The sequence below is a fragment of the Callionymus lyra genome, chromosome 7, assembly GCF_982586985.1.
Source record: "Callionymus lyra chromosome 7, fCalLyr1.hap1.1, whole genome shotgun sequence".
Lineage (NCBI taxonomy): Eukaryota > Metazoa > Chordata > Actinopteri > Syngnathiformes > Callionymidae > Callionymus > Callionymus lyra.
In genome coordinates, this window is record NC_141824.1 from 4,368,725 (window position 1) to 4,391,544 (window position 22,820).

The 22,820-nt window shown below is 40.9% G+C and overlaps 1 protein-coding gene across 2 annotated transcripts; it reads left to right on the forward strand.

Moving 5' to 3' along the window:
* Positions 1-4,868: 4,868 nt before the first annotated feature.
* Positions 4,869-22,607, forward strand: LOC148074660 (sialate O-acetylesterase-like). Of its 2 annotated transcripts, XM_087795893.1 has the most exons (11): positions 5,536-6,008; positions 6,198-6,365; positions 14,920-15,074; positions 15,151-15,289; positions 16,656-16,824; positions 16,890-16,975; positions 17,031-17,164; positions 17,270-17,424; positions 17,626-17,809; positions 19,367-19,653; positions 21,242-22,607. In XM_087795893.1, the coding sequence occupies exons 1-10, from the start codon at positions 5,957-5,959 to the stop codon at positions 19,643-19,645; spliced, it is 1,521 nt and encodes a 506-aa protein (XP_087652019.1). In that variant the 5' UTR covers positions 5,536-5,956; the 3' UTR covers positions 19,646-19,653; positions 21,242-22,607. The 2 variants fall into 2 exon arrangements, with proteins under 2 accessions (XP_087652020.1, XP_087652019.1); XM_087795894.1 differs by lacking the exons at positions 19,367-19,653; positions 21,242-22,607 and adding an exon at positions 17,959-18,485 and having other exon boundaries at positions 4,869-6,008.
* Positions 22,608-22,820: the final 213 nt, after the last annotated feature.

Here is a 22,820-nt window from a genome sequence, read left to right on the forward strand (position 1 = left end):
TCCCTGAAGACGGGAGACACACGTCTGGTTCGTTTGCCTAGAGGCCAAAATCACACGTGATGATTATGTGGCCTTCCGAGCGCTTCCCAAAGCTTTTTACAGTGACGGGAAGCGGTCGAGGCTTGTCGACCCACGCCGCCTCAGATCATGATTATGATCAACACAGGTTAATGCCATGTTGTTTAAGAAAAACAAACAACATGGCAGTCCTGTGAGCTGCACTCGACAAGCTCACGTTCCAACGTGTTGGGCCCTGATGAGTCGAGCTGAGTCGTCCCTCGATCATGAACAGACCGCGACGAGGAGGACGACTGGCTCGCTGCATGGAGTCGACCATGAGGTGTGCGAGAGCGATCAGGTAAGTATCTCTTGCAGACACATGGCCCTCCAGCAGCACTCGACGGGTTCACCTGAGAGAGAGGTGTTAGTGTGCATGTGTTTCCGCCTGTGAGTGTGACGTAGTCACAGGTGTCATTAGAAACTTTCGCCGCTAATGCTAAGCTAACATGCTAATGCTAAGCTAACATGCTCCGTCGTTCATAGACGGCGAGAGATTCCTCTCAGAACACAGTTCGGAGGAGGTTTTAAACCCCTTCGTCCGGGTCATGCCGAGACTGTAATAACAAAGTCTGTCCACACGAATGAAGGACAGACTTAACCATGTGTTTGTTTCCAGATAAGCAAATGTCCACGAGACCGGCTTGATCAGCGGTGTTTACTTCACTTCCGTGTTGACATGCGCTGATGGTGTTTGACCGCTGATGAGCGTTGTCAAAAAATCCCGGCACCATGGATGACGTAACGTTTGGCTGAGAAACGCCATGGATGACATAACGTTTGGCGGAGAAACACCATGGATGACGTCACGTTTGGCGGAGAAACGCCATGGAACAAACGCACCATGGAGAGGAATGGCCCGGCAGGAGGCGGCGCAGCAGGAGTCGCAGCTCCACCATCACCTGCATGGGCGTGATGACGAGGCGCGACGGGGATACGGCGCTCGGAGACGGAGATCCCGTTGTCGGCCTCATCATCTGGTGCTGGGGGAAGCGTCACCAGAGCCAGCCACCCCAGCAGCACCAACAACATCGGCAACAGCAGCGGCGGGTGACGAGTGAGCGTCACCAAGATCCGCAGCGCGAGCCGGAGAGCCAGCAGCCGCAACGGAGTCGGCCGAGGGCTCCTCCCCCCTATTCATTCAAGTGTGTCGGGAATAAAACAAGAGAACGTATGACGTTTCTGTGGTTCGTTCTGAGAGAGATGTTAGTAGTGTGCATGTGTTTCCGCCTGTGAGTGTGACGTATTCATAGTTGTCATTAGAAACTTTCGCCGCTAATGCTAAGCTAACATGCTCCGCCGTTCATAGACGGCGTGAATTTCCTCTCAGAACACAGTTCGAAGGAGGTTTTAAACCCCTTCGTCCGGGTCATGCCGAGACTGTAATAACGGAGTCTGTCCACACGAATGAGGGGCAGACTCAACCACATGTGTTTTATTTACAGAAGCGCAGAGGTCCGCGAGACCTGCTGAGTCAGCTGTGTTTACTTCCGCGTCGACCAGCGCTCGTGCCCGACAGAGTTTGACAGCTGAGGTGAGTGGAACTAGTACGGACATGTCTGTTGACCGGAGGTTGTTCCTTCCCCCACAGCGCTGTCAACAAGCACTGGCACCGTGGAGGACGTCACGTATGGCGGCGGAAAAGAAAAAACGCCATGGAACAGAAGCAACATGGTGCTTTTACGCGCAAGTTTTCTCGCCGTTCTGAGACCAGGCGAGGGCAAGGAGCTTTCGCCCCTTCTGGTTGATCATCTGGAGAGGTGCGTGGCGGTCGGATCTCACGTGTGATGAGCAGGTCAGGACCGCCAGCGGAGCTTGAGAATGTACTGGACTTGGTGAGTGATTCGGTGCCGACGCACGCGCGACCTATTCTGAACTCACTTCAGCTCCGGTTTAATTCTCCAGCACATTCCTCCACATCGCGGGTTTTGTCAGCTCCGGTGACACTAAGAAGTGCTCAGGGAGTTGGGAAGACTTCCGGGGGGAAAGGGAACACGCACGACACGCATCTGAGGTTTCTCACGCGCCCTTGCGCTTTTCTCCCACAGAGCCGGATTTTATGTATGAGAGTGGGGGTTCTAGTGATTCCAACTCGATATATACTCTGTTGATTCAAGAGATAGAGACGCGGCTTGTGTGATGCCCTTTCGTCTACGGCCCGCTCTTGGACGTTCGCAAGGGCGGGCCGAAGGACAACCCAAAGTTCGCCAGGGCAGTGGTTCTGACAGAACATTATTCGGCTTGGAGTCGCCTGGTTTTACTTCATTCCAAATGGCTGGGGGGAGTAATCCGGCGGAGCTATGCGCTCCAATTTGCCCGTCAACCCCCGCGTTTTTCAGGGATTCTCTGGACTCGTGTGGCAGAGCAGGAGAAGTTATCCTGTTTGAGAAACAAGGTGTCTACTCTGCTGCAGAAGGAGGTCGTAGAACTGGTTCCTGCAGCCTTGTGTCAAAGAAGACCGGGGGTTGGAGGCCCATTCTGGACCTCAGCTATTTGAACAAATTCATAGCTACCCGCCCGTTTCGCATGTTGACGGTCAAGAAACTGCTCTCAGGTGTAAGTCCAGGAGATTGGATGACATCTATCGACCTGACCGACGCGTACTTTCACATACCGATAGTCAAGAGACATCGAAAGTACTTGCGTTTCGCCCTCGAGGATCGTGTGTTTCAATACACCCGACTTCCGTTCGGCTACTCTCTGGCACCCAGGACCTTCACCAAGTGTGTGGAGGCGGCACTGGAGCCATTAAGAGTGAGTGGGGTAAGGATCTTGACCTATCTGGACGACTGGTTGATCCTTGCCAGGTCAGAGGCAGAAAATCACACACAGAAGGTGTTGAGCCATATTGCCACCCTGGGGTTCACGGTGAACCTCAGCAAGAGCGCTCTGACTCCAGTTTAACAGTTTACCTGGGGGTACTGTTGAACTCGAAGGAGGGATACGCGCGCCTCCCGGACGTGCGTATCCAGCCCATTCTCCGACTGACAACACAGTTGCTGGAAGCTCGGTGTCACGTGACAACAGCAGGCACTGTTATGTCCCTCCTGGGGCTCATGGCAGCAGCTCACACGGTAGTTCGGCTGGGCTTGCTGCATATGAGGGAGATGGTTTGGTCGTCTCAAGCTAGACCTCAAGCGGGAACAAGGTCAGAAAGTGCGCCTTCCTGCTCGGGTTTTGCAGGACATCCAGTTTTGGAACTCTCTAGCCACCTCAGATGGAGAGTTCCATTGGGTTGCGTCCTTCATTACACTCAGGTGTTCACAGACGCTTCTCTGACAGGTTGGGGAGGCACCTTGGGTCAGGCCTACGCCAGCGGGTAGACAAGTGTACAGTCACACAATCTGGCTAGAGCTAAAGGCAATTACAACGTCCTGCTTCACCTCTCTCCCCAACTGTCACGGTCCAACGTCCTAGTGCTATCCGACAGCTCCACCGCCGTGGTGTACATTAATCGCCAAGGTGGAGCCAGATCCCCAGCCCTTCTGAGTGTGGCAAAGAAGTTAGCTGTGGGCAGACCGTCACTTGCTTTCTCTCAGAGCTCAGCATGTACCGGGCGAGCTGAACGCAGTAGCGGACAGACTGTTTCTATTTGTTCAGGCTTTTCCTTGAATTTCTCGAACTCCTGTGTTGTTCTCAGTATTATCTTGATCTTTAAAGTATGTACTTTTTTAAGTATTGTTTTGATTGTTTAAGCGCTTTGTGACCCTGGTCTCGAAAAGCGCTATATATATAAATATTACTTACTTACTTACTGTCGGGTGGGGGCCATCCACGACGAATGGGGTCTGTCCGAGGCAGTGGACGAGGCGGGAGGGGCTGAGGTTAACACTGGTAGCGCCAGACTCCCTGGTGCGCATGACGGTCAGGGACCCGTGGGCCATCACTTAGGCCCCCGCTCCCCTGGGCCGGCCTCTCAAAGTGTGGCTCCTGCACGGGACGAGCTGAGCGGGACTTGGACGACAAGCCCCGTCGACATGCAGGCTTATGCCTCGAAGTGGGGGATTTTCTCTCGCTGGTGTGCAGACAGGTCCCTGGACCCCAGCTCCTGTTCGGTCTCTGCTGTCCTGTCTTTCCTGCAACTTTTGCTGGATAGCGGACGGACTTGGCGTCACTGAGAGTGTTCGCATCAGCCATAGCTTCGAGGCATGTCGGGTTGAGGGTGCTTCGGCTCGCGCCCACCCTCTGGTGGCGCGTTTTTCTTACGAGGTGCCTGCAGGCTTCGACCTCCTGCAAGGCCTTCCAGCCCTCAGTGGGATCTCCAGTTTGTACTGGACTCTCTCACAGGCCCGACCTTTGAGCCTCTTGACCAAGTCCCACTGGACATCTTGTCTTCAAGGTATCGCTCCTTCTGACACTAATAACCACGAAGAGAGCGAGTGAGCTTGTGCTCTTGGCGTCGAGGAGTCTTCGGAGTCATTGCTGCGGGTGGCTGTGTTAGGCGCTCTGATGCCCTATTCATCTGCCGCAGTAGATGCCGACGGGGTGAGGCGATCTCCTCCCAGAGGTTTCTCATTGGGTGAGATCGGCCATTATCCGGGCCTACCAAGCAGCGGGTGGATGTGCTCCTAGCGGACTGAGGGCACATTCCACCCGTGGTGTGACAGCCTCAGTGGCTCTTCACTGGGTGTGGCAGCAGAGGTCATCTGCTCAGATTTTAGCTAATAGTTTGAATCTGAATTGATCTTATGCAGGTAAAAAAAAAAGAAAAAATAAATAATTCTCTTTTTGATTAAAGAACACAAAACATTCAAAAAATAATTAAAAGCAACTAAAACAAAATTGGATCGCTTTTACAAAGATTATAGTTTGACTTTTTTAGTATCGTAACAAAAGTTTGAAACAAAGTTGTAATAATGTTGGAATCTAAATCCCTGAACAAGTGATTTGTCAAGACTTCAGTCTGCGTGGATTGATTCTTGTATCAGGAATTGATTGTTCAGTGACATGTATGAGGTCCATGTCAGGTGACGTCATATTTATTATAACTTTATAGTGCATCCTAGTTATGTTTTTCATTGCCATGGAAATAGCAACATTATAATTCTTTATAGCAGCATCTTTCTTGTGTCTAAATAATATTTACTGTAAACTAAAAACACTTTTGCAACACAGTTAATTTTAACCTTTAGCAAATTACGTTATTTTGTCAATTATAGATCGCTAGAAATAAGTCGGTTCTACAATAATCTCACTAATACATTTGAGACATTGACTGCAGAGATTTCATTCAGAGATTCGTTACCATGGGAACAAACGGTGGTCACTGTTGCAGTGCGCATGCGCACGTGAATAGTTTGCAGAGTTTAATTTTTGCGTTTTTTAAATTTCGGATCGACATACAATGGATTATTCAAGCTTTATTCGAGTACAAAAAAAAAATCCAATTGTATTTCTGTTTTAAAAAAACAAAACAAAAAAAACTGCTACATGTATTGAAAAAAAGAAAAACGCTTTTCGTTTTCTGATTTGGCTTTCAGAATTAAAAATGGAAAGAACGGAAGGTACACTATTGTCTTTGTATGAATATAAGTCATTTATTGTTAAAAAAAAACAATGACAAATGTCACCAGGCAGCTTTCTGGACGCCTGCTGTCACGTGACAGCTGTAGCCAGATTTCCAAAGTAAGATTCAAAACGCTTTCATTTTTTTTGCTTTGGATGGTAATTATCCATCGTTATCCGTTCAATAAAATACGAAATTGTGTTGTAGATAATATTCTCCCCGATGAGCTCAAATTAGTGCGTGTAAGTAACACAATGTGTCCTTTCGATTTGCCGCCGCTCTTATTTTGAAAGGCAACATATTCGAGATGTGTCGCTATGTCTTCCGGGCTGATACACCTGAGAAGCAGGAGAGGAGAAACGATCAGTTCACCTGAGATGATCTGATGTCACGATGCTCCTGAAAAGCTGTTTTTTTCTATGGTTGGCGTATTTTCAGCGATGCGGTGAGTTTGCATATCCTGTGGTGACGTCATTGCTGTCACGAGGTTTACGAACTGTTTTTAAAAAAAAAAACAAACAAACAACTTTTGCATCGTCGCAGCACAAGTTCGAGTCTAAAAACGAATCCGGATTTAAAAAAACAACAACATGTTTAAACGTCAGTGACGTCGTGGTTTGTGTCTGTGCTGCAGCCGGACTCTTGAGGTTCTCCTCCTACTTTGGGGACCACATGGTTCTCCAGAAGGCTCCCCAGAGAGCGGGGGTCTGGGGTCACTCGGGTGAAGATGCAGAACTCTCTCTCACCTTGACGGGACCAGATGGACTCGCACAAGAAGCCTCGAGGATCTCAGTCACAGAAGGTATGAAGAAGCGTCACGTGACTGCGTCTCCAGAAAACTGCAATAATGGATGTTTTGAAAATGATGATACTGTGACTGAAGGATTGTGGGAAAATAACTGTAGTCTTTAATCGATAGAGATCAATAATCATCAGAGCTGCGAGTTATTATCTACGTTCATTATTTCCTTCTATGTCCAAAAATACATTAAGTAAGTAAGTAATTTGTATTTATAGAGAGCTTTTCTAGACCAGGGTCACGAAGCGCTTAAACAATCAAAACAATATTCAATAAAGTATATACTTTAAAGATCAAGATAAAACTGATAACAACACAGGAGTTCCAGAAAATCAAGGAAAAGCCTGAACAAATAAAAACGTCTTAAGATGTTTCTTGAGTTTTCAAAGGTTTATTAATGTTTTTTTTAGTTAATATCGTTTAGTAAAATAAATATACAATGAATCCATGTAGATGAAAATATCCTTTGATGACTTACAAATATTTAAAGGTGGTTGTTAATATATATATATATATATATATATATATATATATATATATATATATAGACCGATATGTTTTTTTCAGGGCAGATACCGATTACTAGTAGTCAAGGACGCCAATAACCGATATTTTGCATGAATATTCATTTTCAGTAAAAGTTAATATAACTAACTAGGGCTGCAAGATTGATAAAAGTAGAAGTTTTTTTTTTGCTTAGAATTGAGATCACGATTCTCTCACGATTTTTTTCCCCCCAATATAAATATTTATTGCACTTTATTGAACAAAATTGTGGTTTAACTCCTCTTGGTTAAGCCGGCCTTCTGCTGGCGTGCTGAGAGAGGCGCCCAGTGTCTGACAGCCAAGGATTGTATGTAATTGGTTTGGAATGTGTAGTCGCTCACGTACGTTGTGACTGCTCTGCTCCGAGTTATGTGCACCTGGTAAATGACTGGGTTTAGGTTGAACGGCTAGATTAAGTACAGCCTATCAGGACCTGTTGTGATCAGGACTAAGTTATGTTAAAGAAGTCAATAGGTTCAATGTCCAATGTATTACAGACTGAGTTGAATTAGATATTAAACCCTCTACTATAGTAACGCTCGGAGTTACTTCATAGATTTATCTGCTATGCCTGTATAAGTCAATGAAAAGAGTTTTAATCCCTTTTTAGAGAATTTATTGAAGCGTAAAAGCAAGCTTAAAGGAGAAAATGTCAATAATACTTGTCACATGAATAACACTGGAAAGTCTTTATGAATGCGAGGGCGAACGTACACTTCTAAAGTTACATTCAAGATAAAATAGTCCAAGGTTCGTATTCATACTAAATACGCTGCCCTGACTCATCCTGCCTTAGGTTAAGTTTCAATTTATATAGAAGAAGATAAAGGTTGTTTGGCTTGTATTCCAATGGAGGTCGTAAAAGGTGATAACTGGCAGGTTCCCTGATGGAGCCGGAGAAGCTAAAGAACTTCGAGGATCAGTTAAGGACGGTGTGTGTGATAGAAGTCTCTTGTCTGAAAAGTATATCAGTGCCAGCAGAATATTGAATGGTTGAATGAAATATTTCAAATATTGAAAGGTTGAATTTGTTATATTTTAATCTCAATTATTCAATATTCTTTTAATTTTCTCTGACGGTCGCAAAGCGCTTAAACAATCAAAACAATATTCAATAAAATATATACTTTAAAGATCAAGATAATACTGATAACAACACAGGAGTTCCAGAAAATCAAGGAAAAGCCTGAACAAATAAAAACGTCTTAAGATGTTTCTTGAGTTTTCAAAGGTTTATTAATGTTTTTTTTAGTTAATATCGTTTAGTAAAATAAATATACAATGAATCCATGTAGATGAAAATATCCTTTGATGACTTACAAATATTTAAAGGTGGTTGTTAATATATATATATATATATATATATATATATATATATATATATAGACCGATATGTTTTTTTCAGGGCAGATACCGATTACTAGTAGTCAAGGACGCCAATAACCGATATTTTGCATGAATATTCATTTTCAGTAAAAGTTAATATAACTAACTAGGGCTGCAAGATTGATAAAAGTAGAAGTTTTTTTTTTGCTTAGAATTGAGATCACGATTCTCTCACGATTTTTTTCCCCCCAATATAAATATTTATTGCACTTTATTGAACAAAATTGTGGTTTAACTCCTCTTGGTTAAGCCGGCCTTCTGCTGGCGTGCTGAGAGAGGCGCCCAGTGTCTGACAGCCAAGGATTGTATGTAATTGGTTTGGAATGTGTAGTCGCTCACGTACGTTGTGACTGCTCTGCTCCGAGTTATGTGCACCTGGTAAATGACTGGGTTTAGGTTGAACGGCTAGATTAAGTACAGCCTATCAGGACCTGTTGTGATCAGGACTAAGTTATGTTAAAGAAGTCAATAGGTTCAATGTCCAATGTATTACAGACTGAGTTGAATTAGATATTAAACCCTCTACTATAGTAACGCTCGGAGTTACTTCATAGATTTAACTGCTATGCATGTATAAGTCAATGAAAAGAGTTTTAATCCCTTTTTAGAGAATTTATTGAAGCGTAAAAGCAAGCTTAAAGGAGAAAATGTCAATAATACTTGTCACATGAATAACACTGGAAAGTCTTTATGAATGCGAGGGCGAACGTACACTTCTAAAGTTACAATCAAGATAAAATAGTCCAAGGTTCGTATTCATACTAAATACGCTGCCCTGACTCATCCTGCCTTAGGTTAAGTTTCAATTTATATAGAAGAAGATAAAGGTTGTTTGGCTTGTATTCCAATGGAGGTCGTAAAAGGTGATAACTGGCATGTTCCCTGATGGAGCCGGAGAAGCTAAAGAACTTCGAGGATCAGTTAAGGAAGGTGTGTGTGATAGAAGTCTCTTGTCTGAAAAGTATATCAGTGCCAGCAGAATATTGAATGGTTGAATGAAATATTGAAAGGTTGAATTTGTTATATTTTAATCTCAATTATTCATTATCTTTTAATTTACTCTGACGGTCGCAAAGCGCTTAAACAATCAAAACAATATTCAATGTAATATATGCTTAAAAGATCAAGACAACACAGAGACAAACACAGGAGTCTCAGAAAATCAGGGAAAAGAAAAATCTGATCACTGATGGAAGGTCTGACCATGAATAGATCTGAAAGTAAGAACCAAAATTTATAAAAGATACTGAAAGAAACTGGCAGCCAGTGAAGACTTATAAGGATCGAAGAAATGTGAGTTCTTCTACTAGAGCGGGTCAGAATTCTCGCTGCAGAGTTTTGTATCAACTGCAGGCGACACATGGAAACAAACTGTTACAATAGTCCAGACGAGAAGATACAAACGCATGGATTATAAACTCCAGATTTTGTTGTGACAACATTTTCCTAAATGTAGTTATTTTTCTCAGTTGAAGGAAACAATGTTTCTAAGGCTCAGTTTAACAAACTGACCTAAGTCAGCCAAGTATTGACTCAACCCTGGAACCTTATCATCAGGAGCAAGGACCAAAGTTTCAGTTGTGTCCACATTCAGCTGCAAAGTGTTCATGACTGAATCAGGACTGAATGATTTTACCCAGGGGAATCAAGTACAGCAAAAAAAAAAGGACCTAGAACAGAACCGCCGATTCAGACCTCATTTGATTTGCAAATACAATGAAACTGCGCCCAGAAAGGTATGACGAGAACCATTGTAAGACCGACCCAGACAGTCCCACTTTGTCCCTCAGTCTTCTCAACAGGATCTGGTGTCAAAGGCTGAGGACAGATCCAAGAGAACCAGAACAGTGTATTGACCCGAGTCAGCCGACATCATGATGTCACTGGACACTTACAAACTTCTCCAAGATCTTGGACAAGAAAGGGAGCTTAGAAATGGGCCTGAAATTACTGAGGTCAGTCTGGTCTTAACCTGGCTTTTTGAGCAAAGGCTCCACAATGGCAGAGAGATTTTTTCTTTGATCAATTTCATTTTGTCAATTTAAATCTCAACAATGTATTGCTCTGAGAGTTAATCGTGCCAAACAACGCTTCGGTTTTTCTTGTTTACTGTCACCAGTTTCCTTGTGTAATCAGATCTGGCAGTTTCCACCATCTCATTGTATGAGGACATCAGATTCCTGAGGTGAAGTCTGTGCACCTCAAGTTGAGTGGACTTCCAGAGACGCTCAGTCTCTTCAGACCCAGAGATCTTCATTTGTCCAAGGGCACCGTTTTTTCTGAATTGTCAGGTTCAATTCAAAAGGTGCCACTTGATCCAGTATTTCAACCCAATGATTACTAAAACGGTAAATCAAACTGTCCACGGTTAGGCAGTCATTGAAGGAAAGAGGGTCAAACATAGCAGAAAAACTGTCTGCAGTATCGGCTGAGATGACAGGACTCTGAGATCATATCCGGGGAGACACTCTTTTTATAACGATAAAAGGTTAGGAATCTGACTTAAAGCTGTAAACTCAGAAAAGAAGAGACATCAGATTTGATTTGAAGTCACAACATATTACTCATAATGAGGAGAGATGAATACAAGGCCTTCTCTCTAGAAGGTCCCATCTTCACTTTGGAGTGAATGTCCAGTTGCCTCTTTATACACAGGTGTGAGTTATTTATTGAACGGGAATAAAGCTCAAAAACAAGGAAACTAAAACAACAAACCAACAAACAAAGATCACTGTTCTCTCCTTATCTGATTGGATCATTGATGTGTCTTTTTACAACATCCCTTTTTCGCTTCTTTTTTATTGTAGACACAGTCATCTCGTTACGTCCTCTAGGGAAGACGCAAGAGTGTCTCTTCATAACATGTCCAGTCGCACAAAATCGTTTCTTGTCCATTGCTGTCTGAGCCTGTCATGGGTTGATTGCTCCGACCATATTCCCCTTCTCAGACCCTCACAGTCATGTGGATGGACAGTGTTCCAGTCATGGTCCCAACCATCGGAGTCTCCAAACACCAGCCGTCAGCATCTCATCGCAGGGCAGCTATTCCCTGTTAAACAAGGCAGAAGTTGTTTTTAGATGGGGTTAAACAATTCTTACCATGGTTCTGGAGTTCCCGATTTTAAACTACAGATTACTTCTTTAATAGGGATAAAGGTTGTTTGGCAAGCGCACAATGTTCATCATCAAAAGCACTTTAAATGTTTAAATCAACACCATATCATGAAACACCTAAATCGCGAGCAACAGACGGATGTGTGAAAAGTTAAACAAAAATTGTTATTTAAACGCATCGTTGGTGTCGGAGAGTCAACGCTTCATCCCACAAATTAAACAAAGGTGGGAGCATGCAGGACTCACGGGATAAGGGTAGGGAAAGATTTACGAAGGTGTTGCTTCACCTCGGGTGAACAGGTGCTGCCTTTCCTGAAATGTTCAGAATAAAGCTTTTCTCATTTGTTAAACACAATATAAAAAGACCGAAATAACACAAAGCACATATCAATTGAATCATGCACATGCAAGTATGTATAAGCTTTCTTTCTGTTCTTTCTCCCGGACAATTGGAATGAGAACGGAGACGAGCGTTAGAATAACAAACAGTCAGAATCCAGTTTTTACCACCAACAAGGAGTGGAGAGGCGCTTGGTACAGCTCGTCCCAAACCACTGGAGAACCTCTCTCCGTGCTGGCTTTCTATTCCATATTTCAGATGACGACACACTTGAGTACAGTTTGTTCATTTGTTGCTGGACGCAGCCAGAAAAGACCTGTTGTCTGTATGAGTCAGTGAGCGTAGCTGAGGTCAGCTTCCTTATCTTCACTGTATCTTCATGCACAAACTGTCATTTCTCTGGAAACAAAACTCTAACTGGCTAATGACCACATGTTTATTGTGATAAGCAACATAAATACTTTTCCATTTTTTTACATTTCTCTCCTGTTTATCATAATAAACATTGTTTTAGCTAAACACTTTTCATCAAAATACAGTGACTTCTTGCGATCTTTCCATTTTTCCTTATTATAACTTGTCTCAACATCCCAGCTCAATATTTTTGGATTCGGAATCTGTAGTACCCTGGTTTGTACTCAAGAGAAGTGGCACGCAATTGTTCAAGAATAGCCGAGAAACCAGCTTCTGTGTAATAACCAAGATGTTGGACATTGTAATGGATGTAATTAATACGGCGTATGTTTTTGATAATACAATATAATATAATAACATGGAAAATTCTCAAATCCTGAACGTCTTTGTTTATCCAACCAACTGCTCTCTTGAGTCATACAAAGAGAGTGTTATTCTGGACTGACGGCAACTGCGATGACCGGCATGATCAGTGTAATCATCATACACAGTCTGTTCCGCTGAGAGGGCATTTTTCTGTCGTAACTCCATATCTCCGCACATCCACAAATGTCAGCCTGTGTTGTGTAACTTCAATAGCAGTGTGCAATTCACATTCATTTTACCCAGTCTTTCAACTGGATCGAAGCAGAATGAGTGCACGAATGCTCCTTCCCAGGTGCAAAACAAATGGACTCAAGGACTCATTCATTCCTCGGGCTATTATGTTACTGTATGTTAGTCTTTGTATCCTTTGTCTTTGTTGTTTTTCTTTGATCTATGTTCTTTATCTTCATCTTTAGACTTAGATTGTGTCATCTTGTTCTTCCTCTTTATGTTCTTGTTCTTATTTTATTTTGATTTATTTTTTATTTTTTATAAAAAATTGCTGTATGTATTGGCTATTGGAAAAAATCAATTTCCCGAAGGAGACCTCCTGAGGGATCAATAAAGTTTTACCTTACCTTACCTTACTGATGTCAAGTCTGTAACTCCAAAACAGTAAGCATATCAACATCACTTTTACTTTGAAAATATGGATGTGGATTCTAATAAAGTTTTAAGTTTTTTGATGCTAGAAATAATTTATAATAATACTAGTAAGAGGGGATTTCTTTGCCTAAACAATGCATTGGATTTGGCATGTTTGACAAAACACAACCCATTAGTGTCTTCGTCGTATCTGCTCTGGGATGCTGACGAACTTTCTCCTCCACCTCGGCCCACCAGCATCACCTGCACCGTCCCGTCCAAGCTTCGTTCAGTGAGTCTCTTCTCACGGGGACTCGTGACTGTTCCTGTTCAGGTTGTTTGAGTCGGGATCTTACCCGTCATGAGCGATCCTTCCACACTCATCTGGATCAGGCGAGAGTGATGACACTGGAGAGGAGAGAAGCTCCCTTTTGTTTTCCTCAATCCAAATATTTGTCATGATGACTCTCCAGATAATTGTTTGCCCAAAGCAAAGTGTTTGCGTAGAGTGTTTGTACAGAAGGGACGGATCTAGGAGACCGAACCCTATGTAGTAAACTACACCCCCCAATAGAACAAGAAGACGTATCATAGCTAGATTAGAGCAAAACTTGCTCTAAACTATCAAAATGGCATCCACGGCTAACAAATGCTTAATTTAAACAATCCTAGACGTCAATACAGCTGACACAGTCTCAGAGCTAAGAGACGAGCCACAGAAAACACTCCTAGTCAAAGTTGATTCTTGTAATATAGTATAAACTCTAACTCTCAATTTAAACAAGTACAATTACTTTTTATCAGTCGAGACAAATACTCCCAGAAAAATTGTCCAAATATAAAGAGAGTTAAGCAAAACGATTTCCCAGAAATATATCAACTATAACAACAACTTTATTGTGATGTATTGAAGGAGGACATGAAGTTGTTTGGTGTGAAAGAGGGGGATACAGAGATCGGGCTTAGATGGAGGAGGTCGATTCAGTGTTGCGACCTCTGAAGGGAGCAGCCCAACAGAAAAGAAGAAGAATAAGTAGCAGATAGAAGGTTTTCTGATGCACCTCAGTGAGGAAATAAAGTATGAACTATTTTCAATGTACTTTAATTTTATTGGCTTTAACAAAACGGTCAAAAGGCTCAGAGTATGATCTTCCATAGGTTTATCAAATGGGAAAAATGTTTCAAATAATTCCGGCCATATTTTCGTCCAACCGCTTCCAACTTTACTTGTCAGCAGTCTTCGATCCACGACCAGGAGGTAGAGTCTTCAGCACTTGTAAAAGCTGCATGAATGGACAATAGTTCAGTACTTGGTTATACACGTATTTACAGTCACTCGCTGGTGATTTTAAGAGACGAAGGAAGGAAAACTGGATCCCTCACATCAACAGAGGAATAGAATTACAATCATTTTGTCAAAAAACATTGGAATTCAAGGTCACGGTGGCCTCGCTTTAGAGTTGAAACACTTTTTTGTTTGGATAATAGAGAAGGATTCCTTTCACAGAGCTAGATCTGCTCCATAATAACCTCTTTGTAGATATAATTTAAGTTTCGTGTTACACTTTGTCCAATGAAAGAATCACAGGAGCAGGTACGTTCACTCACTGATGGTTCAGCTGAATTCCAGTATTTCAGGCATTCCAGATGCTCGCACAGCAGTCGAAAGCATTTTTATCAAATATTTTATACATGATTATTGTGCTTAAAAAAATATTCTTCAATCTCATACATGTTATCTTCAACATCAAATAAAACAAAATCAAACTCTCCTTCAAATGATTAATCTCATGGTCTTTTTTTTAGGTATCTGGAAGTTCCTCCTTGCTCCGATGCCTCCAGGTGGCCCCTACAATCTTGCTGTCCACGGCCACAACAGCACGGCCATTTTGACGGATGTGTTGTTCGGCGATGTTTGGCTGTGCGGAGGACAGAGCAACATGTATTTCAAAATGTCTGAGGTTTGTCATGAAACCTCTTCTTTCTTCTGTTCCTGTAATCGCACCTTCTGTAACCATGGAAACATTTGGTTGACAGATCTTCAACGCAGAGAAGGAGATCAATATTTCTTCCACCTACCATCAAGTCAGACCGTTCATGGCGTCTTTAAGGCTGAGTTACACTGAGCTGTTGGACCTGGAGGCTGTGGACATCCCCTGGGCGGTACCGACACCAGGTAGGGACTTTAACTCTTGAAGAAATCTTCATTTGATTAAAATGAGACACAAATAATCCTGCAGAAACTAAGTATTCTCATTTATAGTAAAAGTTGAAATACCTGCGGTGCCGTCTCACCCTAAGGGGGCGCTGGAGCGCCGCCGACCTAGATGTTTTTTTTTTTAATATAAGTATGTTAATTTAATTACCTTTTTTCAATCTTTTTGTAGTTTGAAAGTAGTCATGAACATTGATGATCTCGTATGTTTGTAGAATTCTTCACATTGATAAACTACATTTGCATTGACGTTCATTCTGATTATAATCTTTATTTGTGTCAACATTGATCATATCCGTCCATCTTGGGTTCGCTTTTTGAAGAGCCATCCTTGACGTCACGTTTATGTAACTCATTCAACCACAAAACACACGCAAAAGCAACAAAGAAGCCGAAATACGCACCGACTTTGAACTTCTTTGAACTTGAACAAATCCGGTTGAATCCCCATTTTAATGTTATTTCAAATGATTTTTTTTTTTAATTGCAGTGTATTTGTGTCTGTTTGTGATGTGTGGTTAGAAAATATCTCTGATGTTCTGGTGCAGACAACAGGTTGTTAATAGTTTCCCTTAATTTGGTTTATTCTATGTGATGAATGTATGTTTTATTATATATGAAATGTGTTTTATTTTGTACAGTATCTAAACTACAATAATAAACATCATTATTCATCATTTCTACGTAAAATTAATATCGTCTACTTTCAAATGTCAAACTCTGGCAGACAAGATGCCAAATTATTAGGTAAAGCCAGAGTCACCGGCCAGGATTTATATCATTTAAAACAGTAGATGTGTGAAAATTGCTTCACCTATAATTTCCCAGAGATATTGTAGAATTTACAGACTCTTGACGAAGTCGTAACTGCTTTCATTTGTCTTCAAACCAAAATATGTCCAAACATCAGCTTTAAAAGCTGCTGAAGTCACTGTATCCTCTCGTCCTCAGTAATCGCCAGGATATTATACGATTGAATACAGCTGTGGATGTAATGACTGCTGCCGTCTGGAGGCCGGAAGTTTAAATGCAAAATAAAGTTAACAAATGTGAATATTGACATATTAATTGTACATTTATAAAAATGCATTATTTTATTTTGTACAAACTTTATTCAAATATAAACCATAAAAGAACTATAATAAAAGTAAAATGTGAATTGACAGTGGATGCAGTAATGTTGGATATTTTCTAACACCTCTTCCACTTGATAGATCATTTTATATACTTCAGGTATTCAGATTCAGGTTGAAGTTTCAGCAGAGAGATTAACTTTCAGAAAACAAGTCAACATAAATAATGTTTTCTAATCGTGTTTTTTTTACAGAGGTTTTGGGAAATTTCTCTGCTGTGTGTGGACTGTTCGGACGCTACATGTACGACATACTCAAGTACCCCATCGGTCTGGTGGAGTCCTGCTGGGGCGGGACTCCAGTCGAGTCGTGGTCGTCGCCCAGAGCTCTTCAGCGCTGTGGTCTTGATGCGTTAGGAGTGAAGTAAGAAACCTTGATGTCTTTGATTTCCTCCCAAATTTCTAGTGTTTTTTTTCCTTCTTGTCCAGTGATCAACACAACAACAGCGTGCTGTGGAACGCCATGATCCACCCGCTGGTCAATATGACCATCAAAGGCGTCCTGTGGTACCAAGGTAGAGACCAAACTTTGACTCTGTGACCGCACAACTTGACGTTTCGCTTCTTAAGGTGAACGAAATGCAGAGTATCATCGAGACGAATACAACTGCTCGTTCCCTGCCATGATCGACGACTGGAGGGAAGCGTTCCATGAAGGTTCTGACGGCCAGACGCCGCTCGACTTCCCCTTCGGATTTGTTCAGGTGCGACCAAATAAGTGATTAAAAAGTGAAAATGATTATTATTTTTGATGTCGTTTACGACGATCTCTGACTATCCTGGATCTCAAACTGTTCGTCTTTACGCAGCTGTCCGTGTATGAAAAGGATTCCGAGGATGACGGATTCCCGGAGATCCGATGGCACCAAACCGCCGACTTTGGTTTCGTCCCAAATAAACGCATGAAAAAGACGTTCATGGCTGTGGCTGTGGATCTGCCGGATTATGATTCGCCATATGGCACGTGAGTGGATAAGTTCGTATCAGAGGGACATTGAAGAAAAGAATTAAGATGTCGAGAAGATGAAAAAGATGTTGAAGATCAAAGAGATGTTTCACACATTTTACCAGTTGTTTATCTCACATATGAGTCACAAAGACTAGTTTCAGTTCAGAGTTATATAAATGTTCTTCCCCATTTTTAATGAAAATAATCCATCGTCAGGATTCATCCGCGCTACAAACAAGACGTGGCCTACAGACTGAGTCTGGGCGCGAGGGCGGTGGCGTACGACCAGGACGTAGCCTTCGCTGGACCTTTTCCTCAAAACATCCTGCAGGATTCCATGTCCTTCTACATCATCTACGACCAGGAAGTGTCGGCCTGGCAGCATCTCAGCATCTTCGAGGTGAGCTTGGTCACTTGTTCCTCTTGTATGGATTTAAAAAAAAAAAGTTGTAGGTGAGGAGAAGGAAGGAGGAGTTTTCCAAAAAAGGAGGGAGAGAAAGTAAATAATTAATTTTTCTTTGTATAGCAAATAAACCTCTCCCTTCACAGGTTCACCATATTGGTAACCCAGGGGCCAATTACATCAAATACTTTGATAAAAAGCCTACAAGGAAGGACGTCATCTGAGCAAGAGGAGGGTTTCATCTTGTTCACTAGTGCCTAAATATCACCCAAAGATACAGCAGTGAAGGATGACCAAGAGGAGGAGAGGGGCTCAGAGACAGTAGGGGTTCCAAACAAAGGGGGAGAGATTTTCTCTTTGATCAATTTAATTTTGTCAATGAAAAATCTCAACAATGCATTGCTGTCAGCTTCACAGAAGACAGGCGTGATTTGAGGAGCAGGAGACACGAGAAAATTAATCGTGTCAAACAACACTTTGGGTTTTTTCTTATTTGCTGCTACCAGTTTTCTGATAGGTGGAAGACTAGCACAAGTAGAGGTCATGGAAAATGACTTTGAAGGTCAGACTTTTCTCTTTGATTAAAACGACGTCAAACGTTTCTTTAATTGAAGAACTGAATCATAAGGTTGACAGACTTTTTCATTTAAGAAAATTAAACGTAAGGAATCCAGACTTTTTCATGAAAGAATTAACAGTAGGATGTCAGACTTTTCATCTTTTACGTGAAAAACGATCAAAAAAAGAGAAAAGGATGTTCTATAATACATCCTCTGATGCTCCTGAACACATTATCAGGGATGTTCCCCGGAGTCATCGGGTGTTTCGGGTCTTTCAACGATCCCCCCACGCGGCGTTGTGTGTTCAGATGGCACTAACTTGTAACCGTGGACTGTCCCTCCAGATCCAGAGCCCTCTTGAAGCCTTTTTCCGCTGCTTCGGTGATGCTCTCGGGTGCTCTGGTCCTGGTTCTACCTGAGATGCCTAGTACGCGGAGACTCACTTGGCATGCATCTTGCATTTCCAGCACTGCTCTCTCACGGCCAAATGACCAGATGTTGATATTTGGTCCTCTTTCTCTCATGGGCCTCCACCCAGGTGGTCCTCCCATGATGATAATGTCCTTTGTTCCCTCAGAGGAGTAAATCTGGCCTGAGGTTAGTGCTGGCACCAGCGAGTCCAGCGTCAACCTGATCAACCTGTTCACACTCGGACACATTCCCACCCCGACACACACCACAGCAGGACATCTGCTGAAAAAGGAAAATCTCAAACCTTCAAGGTCTTCAGGGTTTATTCAATAACTTTAAACGGGTAAAGAAGTGTTCACTCATTCATTCATTTTTCTACCGCTTTATCCCTTGTGGGGGTCGCGGGGAGATTGGAGTTCATCCCAGTTTCATAGGGTGAGAGGCAGGGGACACCCTGGACAGGATGCCAGTCTGTCGCAGGGCATACAAAGACGAACAACCATTCACACACACACTCATACCTACGGACAATTTCCCCAAGTTGTCAGTCCGATGCTGTAAAATGAATCTCTCGCTCCTGCAGATCTGTTGCGAGGGCTCTCCATGCGAGACCCTCAAACGGTGGCTCCCGGCTCCCATGATGAAGACGGGATCGTCCACCATCGAGGTGTCCACCTTTTATTGTTCGGGAACTTCCAAGGTCGCTGCTCTTCGATACCTGTGGACGGACTGGCCGTGCAACTACAAGCTCTGCCCCATCTACAGCAAAGACGGAGTCTTACCTGCACCACCGTTCGTCCTGTTCAGGAATCCAAAAACATTCCATCAGGAGAAGACGCCGCCTTCGCCCGACCGGTTATAGTCTTGAAGGTGAGTCGTGTGGGTCGCTGTCACAAATATCTGGAATCTAAAACAAACTGAATCATACTTTTTTTGAATTAAAAAAACTGACTGAATAATAAGGATTTTTTAATTAAAAAAACAACAAATAATGTCTACATTTGTCTTCGAAAATATATTAGAAATATGTTAAGACGACTTAATTAAGAAGAATCAGAATCATAAGGAGTTTCAATTAAAAAAACAAATTATGAAGATATCACATGGTTGTTTTTTTTAATACACAAAACAGAATCGTAAAGATTGTAATTTAAAAAAAAACAGACTTAAAATTCTTAATAAATATGAAAACGAGAATCATTAGGATTTTCAACAGAAAAAACAAACATAATCACAACTTCTTTTAAATAAAAAACATACGGAATCATAAGCATTTTTAATTTAAACAAAATAAAGAGAAAGAAAAGGATTTTAATTAAAAAACATAAAGAAGTCGGACTATAATAAAAAAAACTGATGAATTCATAAGGATGTCGGACTTTTTCTTTAAAGACCCGACAAACCGAATCATAAAGTCAGGCTTAAAAAAAAACAACAACAACCAAAAACTGAATTTGTTTCATTTTTTAATTAGTTTTTTTTTTTTAAACTAACAGAATTATATAAAAAAAATCCCGACTTTTTCATTAAAAACTAACTGATTCATACGTTATTTTAATACAAAAACAAACAGGATCACAAAGATTTCAATTTAAAAAAAAACAAGACTGAATCATAGCAAATTTTTAATTTAAATAAACGAAAAACAAGACAAAAAAAAAACAGTCAAATAAGAAGGATTTTAATTAAAAAAAACAAACAAAAAAAACAATCATACAGATGTCAGACTATTTAATTTAACAAACGGAATCATGTCAATAAAAAAAATCTTAAAAACAAGCAAACAAAGGATTTTAATTAAAGAAATACAGAAGTCGGACTCTAATAAAAACCTGATTAATTCATAAGGATGTCGGACTTTTTCTTAAAAAAAACAACAAACATAATAAAATCATAAACTCAGGCTTAAAAAAACAACTTCAACCAAAATCTGAATTTGTTTAATATTTGTATTTGTTTTACAAAAAAAACTAACAGAATTAAAAAAAAAAATCTGACTTTTTCTTTAAAAAACAAACTGATTCATACGTTATTTTCATACAAAAACAAACTGGATCATAAAGAAAAAATAAATAATAAAAACGAGACTGAATCATGGCAATTTTTTTATTTAAATAAACAAAAAATAAGAATGAAGGAATGTTTTTTTTTTTCTTTGGAAAAAATAGTCATTAAAAGAAGGATTTTAATTTAAAAAAAAAAAAATCAAAGATGTCAGCCTTTTTAAAAAAAAAAAAAAAAAAAAAAAACAAACAAAGAAAGGGAATCAAGGATTTTAACTTAAAAAAAAACATAAAACCAAAATAATTTTCGTTTAAAGAGAGAATAATGAAGAAGTTCTAACTTATAATCAGGTAAAGTCTCGTGTCAGTGTTGAGGAAGAGTTGCGAGCACGAATCTGTTCGGCCTCAGGCTCAATAAATAAGCAAATGTTGATTCTGTTTAATCTCTCCTGCAGATCTATTGCGAGGGATCTTCACTCGACTCCCATAAAGTGTCAGCGCTTCCTCGTTCAAGAACCTCCAAAGGTCGCGGCCTTTCGATACTCATGGACGTACTGGCCGTGAAACTACTCTCGTGTCCAGTGATCAAAAAGGATCCCCGTCTTTCCCGACCATTAGTTCTCACGGCAGGAAGAAGGGTTGATAAAGCTTGAACATTGAAAATACATTTTTTTTCTGCCAGTTTTGGTGAAAGTACTTCTTTTTCACGATACCATGTTAATATTCAACCGCAATATTGATTTTTAATTTGTTTTCAATTTTTTTTTTATTATGGGTTACATTTGAACAAAAAGTGTGTACATAAAACAAATGTTCTGTATATATATATATATATATGATGTGAAAAATTTCACATTTAGTTCATTTTTGTGTTGCAATTAAACTTCTGGTCACTTGATGGCAGCAGTCATTACGTCCTCGACAGCTAAAGGAAGAATGAATTTCCCGGCGATAACTGAGGACGAGAGGATACAACAGCTTTTAAAAGCGGATTTGTTAAATCGTACGAAATCCTGGCGATGACTGAGGACGAGAGGATACAGTGAGTCCAGCAGCTTTCAAAGCTGATGTTTGGACATATTTTGTTTTGAAAACAATTGAAAGCAGTAACGACTTTGTCAAGAGTCATGTCAGTCAGTCTCAGTGCAGGATCTGAACCAGACCCAGAAGCAAGTGTGTTCAGTTCCACTTCTGTCCGGGGCCACGGATCAGTCGTGAGGTCGACTTAAATACTTGGAAATGCTGCAAACAAATGGACTCTAAGGGTTGTTGTTTTTATTCGTCGTTACTTATTTGTCAATATTATACAATTTAAATTCTTACAACTGCAGTAGAAAAATAAATAAATGAATCAAGAATGTTGCAAACGTATATAAATCAATTTGACAACAAACTAATTTAAATGGAAAACATATGTTATAATTGGGGAAAAAAATAGGAGATATTTTAGCTAATAGTTTGAATCCTATGAAGGGAAAAACACCAATGTTGTTGTAAAAAAACAAACAAAATAATGACATATTTGATTAAAAAACATAAAACACTCAAAAATAATTAAAAGCAAACTAAAACAAAATCTTTTCAACAAAAATTATAGTTTGATTTTTGTGACAGAAGTTCTTTTTTTTATTATTATAGTAAAATATGACACTTTTAACTTTCTATTGTATCGTTCCACGTGGAACTTTACCAAGAAACGAAAGACAGAATAAATAGTAAAGTCAGCCTCTTAAATATTTACTGTTTTATGGTTTTATAGATGTAGTCCTGCTTGTTATGTTGTAAAGACTGAAATGGTAAATAAAGTATGTCCAGTTATCATTTGATTTCAAAATTAAACATGGAAAGAACGGAAGGTACGCGGACTATTGTCATTGTTCGAATATAAGTCATTTATTGTGTCAAAAACAATGTCAAAGGTCACCAGGCAGCATTCTGGAAACCTTTTGTCACGTGACAGCTGTAGGGTCGGGACGCCAGATTTCCAAAGTAAGATTCGAAACTGTTTCATTTGTTTTTGCTTTGGTTGGTGAT

Excerpts from the sequence above, each read along its gene's own strand:
- LOC148074660 (XM_087795893.1), top strand. The coding sequence starts at position 5,957 with ATGCTCCTGAAAAGCTGTTTTTTTCTATGGTTGGCGTATTTTCAGCGA. Across the intron at positions 6,009-6,197 it reads GGCGTATTTTCAGCGATGCG|CCGGACTCTTGAGGTTCTCC; the intron begins GTGAGTTTGCAT and ends TCTGTGCTGCAG. Across the intron at positions 16,976-17,030 it reads AGGCGTCCTGTGGTACCAAG|GTGAACGAAATGCAGAGTAT; the intron begins GTAGAGACCAAA and ends TCGCTTCTTAAG.